At 46.3% G+C, this 6101-nt stretch overlaps 1 protein-coding gene across 3 annotated transcripts; it reads right to left on the bottom strand.

The window, feature by feature from the left end:
- Positions 1-388: 388 nt before the first annotated feature.
- LOC129489283 (granzyme B) lies at positions 389-3767 on the bottom strand. Of its 3 annotated transcripts, none has more exons than XM_055291630.2 (5): positions 3543-3767; positions 2371-2518; positions 1779-1914; positions 1293-1562; positions 389-649 (listed from the first exon to the last, which is right to left on the bottom strand). In XM_055291630.2, exons 1-5 carry the CDS (start codon positions 3595-3597, stop codon positions 506-508), a joined length of 753 nt encoding a protein of 250 aa, XP_055147605.1. In that variant the 5' UTR covers positions 3598-3767; the 3' UTR covers positions 389-505. The 3 variants fall into 3 exon arrangements, with proteins under 3 accessions (XP_055147605.1, XP_063465376.1, XP_055147606.1); XM_063609306.1 differs by having other exon boundaries at positions 1497-1562; positions 3543-3717; XM_055291631.2 differs by lacking the exon at positions 1293-1562 and having other exon boundaries at positions 3543-3716.
- Positions 3768-6101: the final 2334 nt, after the last annotated feature.

Raw genomic sequence — 6101 nt, 5'->3', positions numbered from 1 at the left:
TGAGCTCAGAGGAGGGTAGAGAAACTAAGCCCAGGGGAGAATGAGGACCCCCAGTGCGGGATGAGGAGTTAGGTCCTATGGTATTATCCCTTTTTTCTCTGTCATGTAACACTGGAGAAGGAGGTAAGAAGTTTACGCTAAGCCCCAGGACCAAAGTGGTCCATGTTGTCTCCTGATGGTGCTCAGCTTCAGCCCTGGCAGAAGGGCAGGCCCTGGAGAAACATGTGGATAGGAAGGAGCTGAGTATCAGCTTTGTGTGGGGGTTTGGGGAGGTGGCAAGGGGTGAGGGGAGAGGAGAAAGCAGAAAACAGCAAAACTGTGTCATTGGCCTGCATAGCACAGACGTGGTGCCTGAGAATGAGGGTCAATGAATAAACAAGAAACCAGCTTTTCCACTCAGCTAAGAGGTATTTATTCAGTTGCTGGCACCTCTCCCAGTGTAAATCAGGACTTGGCTCCAGAGAAGGTGTTTCATCACAGCGGGGGCTTAGTTTGCTTCCTGTAGTTAGTGGCGTTTCATGGTTTTCTTTATCCAGTGTACAAAGCTTGAGACTTTGGTGTAGACTCGTGGAGGCATGCCATTGTTTTGTCCATAGGAGACAATGCCTTGGGCCACCTTGTTACACACAAGAGGGCCTCCAGAGTCCCCCTGTGAATAGAGAGTGGAAGAACTGAGCTGATGCTCCTCTGGGTCCTGCCCTCTCTTCCACCTCAAGCCCCCTCTTAGAAAAGGCCAACTTGTATAGCCTATATGTGGGAGACCAGAGGGCAGGGCAGGCTGTTGGTGGCCCCCAGCTGCCAAGCTCTGGCCCTGGGCATTATTACTGCTTCACCTCATCCCAGGGGCCAGCCTCCGTCATGTCCCCCAGATCCTGAGATTGCAGGTATGTGGGACCATTGGCTGTTTAAGGACCCAGAAGCGGGCAAGGAGGGCTGACATCCACCACGGAGGACCAGCCCATTAACCAAGTTGGGTACCAGCCTCTGAAGACACACCTGGTTGTAATTACTGCACCCCCAGTGGGCACAGTTTCCTAATATCTGTGACCTGGAGTGGGTGGAGTGTTGCAAATTCATCCTTCCAAAGGAGCACCATCCACCATAAGCCTCCTGGTAAGTTTGCAGAGGCCCTAATTTCTCCCCAGCTCTGTCTAGTCCCCTTTTCTCTTTCCAGAGAGAAATATCACAGTCTAGTGGGTGAAGGAGTCCCCCACTACTTGGGTCTCCAGGTCTCAGATATTCCCCAAACATCTTTCTCCCAAGAGCCAATCCAGGCAGGTGCATAGTCTCACCTTAAAGGAAGCCTTTTTAATGTCTGGGTCCCCCACGCACAACTCAATGGTACTGTCGTAATAATGGCCTAAGCGGGATTCGTGGAATTTGCACGTTCGATCTTCCTGCACTGTCATCTTCACCTCCTGTAGTGTGTGTGAGTATTCTCCCCTGGGGGTCATCTGCCCCCAGCCGGCCACACTGCACACCTGCCCTGGCTTTACCTGGGCCTTGTTGCTAGGTAGCCTGAGCGGCTGCACAGCTGTGGTCCGCTTGGCCTTTCTCTCCAGCTGGTGGGGAAGAGGCAAGAAAGTCCAGGTCAGCCAATGAACTTCTGGGCCCTGACACAGTGATGGGACTATGCCATCTTCCCTCTCCTCTGAGGCATAGGAACTAACCAAGAGGCCAGGATGGAAAGGAGGGAAGGGCCTGCATCACAGTGGGAGTGGAACCCACTGGACTTCTTCTTGCTCAAGAAGAGCAAGAGTGGCAGGAGTGTGCCTCACCTGTAGTAGCATGATGTCGTTGGAGATGTTCTCAGGATTGTAGGCTGGGTGGGGCATGGCTGTTTTCACAGGGATAAACTGCTGGGTCCGCTCCTGTTCCTTGATATTGTGGGCCCCCAAGGTGACATTTATGGAGCTGCACAGAGAGCAGAGTGAGGATGGGGGCGGAGTCACAGGGTATACAGCCCAGAGACAGTGAAGAGCAGGTGACAGCTGGGGCAGGGCTGCAGCTGAGGGGAAATTAAGGGGACAGTCGGTCCCCAGGAATTGGAATTCTGGTAATTGCACCAGGTTTCTCAGGGTTCGGTTCCCTCTAGAAACACAGGTGGAATTACTTCAGTTTGTATTCTTATGCCAAACTATGCCCCCCATTCTAAATATGGCAGGCTTGGTCACTCTGCTGTTTCTTACTTCAGCAGCGCCTCTGGAACCGACCTTCCCCTCTCTCCACAAACTTAACTGCCCTTTTCTCACCCTCTAAGGAGCCCTCCTGGCATATGTGTTCCCAGGAGCCCAGGGAACTCCTTGGGAAGAAGGCAGGGGTCTCTGTGGAGTGTTTCCAGGAGGGTGTGGGCTGTTTTCTGCTCCTCACCTTCCCCAACAGTGAGCAGCTGTCAGCACGAAGTCCTCTCGTATCAGGAAGCCCCCGCACCTCTTCAGAGACTTCTGATCCCAGATCATAAGATAAGCCATGTAGGGGCGGGAGTGGGGCTTGGCCTCATGTCCCCCGATGATCTCCCCTGAAGGAAAAGTCTGTCTGCTTGTGTGCACCCATGGAATCTGCTGGGTGGGCACCTGCTTGATGGCTCCAGAACTCCTGGGCATTTGGGAGCCTGGGATAGCCTGGAGTTGGGAGGGGCCTGGAGGAAGGGGCTTCAATTTCCTGCTCTGAAAAAGGGAAGAACAGCAGAGTTTGATCTGTAAATCTTTCTTCCATATGTAGTTGAAGGCAAGCATATCTGTCTTAGGGACAGTGAAATCCCAGAGGCTCCTGATCATTCCTCTCCTGACTTTGCTTTGTTTCAGGTGAATTTCCAAGACCCTTCTGAGTCCTGTGGTGTCTAGGATAGTGCTGCTTTCTAACGGCCAGGGTGTAAGTCATATCCTGTTTCCTAGAGCCTGACATGTAGTGGGTGCCCAATAAACGTTCATGGCTGCATGACGGACTGGCTCCAGTTAGCCTCTGGATGAGGGCTGGTAGAGCAGTGCTGATGGAATTCTAGAAAGCAGGGAAGTTGGGGCCTGCCATAGTGCCTCATCCTTGGAAAGAGGGGAGCCACCAAAAGCCAGGGAAGAAAAGCAGAGTTGGAGAATGGGACTGAGCAAACACATTAACAGTGTTCTGAGGACAGTGATTGCACCAATTCTGCTGTCAGCTGAGCTCTGGGTTTCTCTCCTAAGTAGACAGTGAGAGAAGCACCTGTCTTATCCCAGAAACAGAAGCCAGGCCTATTCTAGAATAATTTAATATTTCTCTTTTCTAGTTTCCCATCCTCTGCCTTTTACTTCTAGGAAAGTCCCGCTCTCCAGGTGACAAAGGTGGACTCTGGGGAGGGGATAGTACCCACTGGCTCTTCTCGAGAACAGCCTGCTGCTCTGCCATTCCTGCTGATAGCTTATCCAGCATCACACTTGGGGGGCTTTGGTAAAATGGGAACTGGAGTTCAGAACATTCCTGGTAGATAGATGGATCAGGAATGTGGAGAAAGGGCAGGAGACCTGTGGGATGGAGTTGGGCCCCCGAGGGTGGAGACGGTCACTCACCTGCATCTGCTCTGGGCAGCAGGAGCAAGGCCAGCAGAAGCAGGATTGGTTGCATCTTCTCAGGAAGGCTGCCCTGGTTGGAGCTGCTGTTGTTTCCTCCTTGCTCTCTTTTAGCTCTTGGGAGAGGAAAGAGGTGGAGCGGGCTCAGTGACTTCGTGTTCCCCTCTGGTTTTGTGGTGTCTCTTCACAGATTTTCTGTAAATGCTGCCCACCCCCACTGCCTCTGCCTGATGACGTCCTCTGGGTGCTTGTGTGAGAATCATGCAGTGACCACATCATCACCCACAGCTGATGACTCAGAGTGGACCACCTATTCAGCCCAGAGCAGGAACCCAAGCCTATGAAGTGAACTGTAAGATGTGGTATCAGCCAGTAGAGGTACTGGAGCACCAGAAACCTGAGTTCCCAGTGATAGAACCGCCAATGCCTCATGGCCATGCTGCTAAATCCGTCAGGATAGTTTCTTTAGCAGGTATATGTTTGAGCCCTTCTCTTGTGCTAGAACCATGCATGTTGGAGATGTGTCTCCTTCACTTAGAGAGCTGAACATCTGGTTGAAGAGACAGAAATGCCAGGAGCCAGAGAACAGTTTGGGGAGGGCTATGGTAGAGCAATACACAAGGCAGTAACAAAGCATGGCCACCATCTACTAGACCCATCTAGCAACCCATTTATTATCATAGCTTCCTTTCTAGGGAATTTCTAACATCCCTTATTTAGTTACAAATGTTTAGTGTGAGAGTCCACCTCTTTTCTGAATGCTTTCAATAAAAGTCCTGTACTTGACATTTTATTGGGCTAGATTAATGAATTGCTAGGAGTTGAATCCACTTTGGGTAGGCTGGAGTCAGTCCACTGAAGCCACTAGAACCAAGAATGAGAAAGGGCTGGTTCTCTAAAGGACATTTGTGATGCTAAATTGCTGATACCATCTGAAGTGAGGAAGCATGCCAGGCAGCCAAAGATCAGTAGTTGTCTTGTTTAGTATTCTGTCTTCTGTCCAGAGAGCCACACTTCTAACGTAGCAGGCTCAGCACATAACAGGCTCACAGTAAACATTTACTAAACAAACTACACTAATGCTATCATTATAATGGATGTGAAAGATTGTTGTGTCTAAACAGCCCATGCCCAATTCTGTTAAAAGAACAACTAAGTCTTTCTACGTGATTTGATTCTTGTGATTTGTTTCCACCTTTGTATTTTCTGTGAGGAAATTTTTCTATGAGGAATGGTATATCTCAAAATATAGAATTCCAGTGTAAACATCTTCCTTGTCAATGGCAAGCCAACTACATTTATCAAACTTCTGTTTTTTGAACCTAGCTTGCCCCATAGTAGACGTTTTAAAAATAATTGTTTCTGATTATAGTCATAATATATGTTTATTAAGAAAATTTGGAAAGTAGGAAGGGAAAATATCACTTTTTAACCTGTCTCCCACAGACTGACTGTTACCATAAGCAGTGTGTTTTAAATACTTGGGATCACATTGTACATACAATGCAATTTATTTTATCCTTGATTAACCCTACAAATTAAGCATTTTCCCCATGCTTGTAGAAATCTATTGGTCAATACAACTATAGTCTTTCTTTCATAGGCATTAAAAAATTTAATATGCAAGTAATTTTTAAATAATTTGAGCAAAGAGAAAATAATGAAAATTACCTAATTTCTCATCATTCACTGATAACCATCTTTAATGTCTTGAAATATGCTCTAGCACATTTTTTCTCATGTAATATCTGCATTTTTTAAAATTAAAAGGGGATTATGCTAAACATAAGTTTATGACCCATTTAAAAAATTGAGGTAAAATTCACATAACATACAATTAACCATTTTAAAGTATTCAATTCAGTGACATTTAGCACATTCAAAATCTGCAACCACCACCTCTGGATATTTCAAATAAACGGAATCACACAATACATGACCTGTTGTGGCTGGCTACATTCACTTGTAATAATGTTTCTGAGATTCATACAAGCTGTAGCACATGCCAGTATTCATTCTTTTTAATGGCAAAATAATATTCCCATTGTATGTTTATACCACAAGTTATTTGTTCATCTGTCAATGGACATTTGGGTTGTTTCCACCTTTTGGCTATTGTAGCTAATGCAGCAATAAACATTTGTGTACAAATTTCTGCGTGAACAATATGTTTTCAGTTCTTTTGGATATATACCAAATATATATACTTTTGGAATTTCTGAGTTATACAATAATCCTATTTTTAATTTTTTAAGGAACCACCAAACTGTTTTCCACAGTGGTTGTACCCTTTTACATTGCTATCAGCGACATAGGAAAGTTCCTATTTCTCTGCATCCTTGCTGACACTTGTTATTTTAAAATTATTATCTTCATCCTAATGGGTGTAAAGTAGTATGTCATGTGGTTTGATTCACATTTCCTTTATGACTAATGATGTTGAGCATCATTTCATGTGTTTGCTGGTCATTCGCATATCTTCTTTGGAGAAATGTCGATTCAAGTCCTTTGCCCATTCTTAAAATTGCATTGTTTTTGTTTTCATTGTTGAGTTGGAAG

This window comes from Symphalangus syndactylus, chromosome 9 (genome assembly GCF_028878055.3).
Source record: "Symphalangus syndactylus isolate Jambi chromosome 9, NHGRI_mSymSyn1-v2.1_pri, whole genome shotgun sequence".
NCBI lineage: Eukaryota > Metazoa > Chordata > Mammalia > Primates > Hylobatidae > Symphalangus > Symphalangus syndactylus.
The sequence above is the reverse complement of the archived record's forward strand: the minus strand, read 5'-3'. Positions and strand labels throughout refer to the sequence as shown.

Bases quoted from the DNA above. Each gene is read 5' to 3' on its own strand.
- LOC129489283 (XM_055291630.2), bottom strand. From the start codon at position 3,597: ATGCAACCAATCCTGCTTCTGCTGGCCTTGCTCCTGCTGCCCAGAGCA. The intron at 2,519-3,542 runs GTGAGTGACCGT...CTTTTCCTTCAG, and splicing joins GCTGCCCAGAGCAGATGCAG to GGGAGATCATCGGGGGACAT. The intron at 650-1,292 runs GTGAGACTATGC...CTCTATTCACAG, and splicing joins TTAAAAAGGCTTCCTTTAAG to GGGGACTCTGGAGGCCCTCT.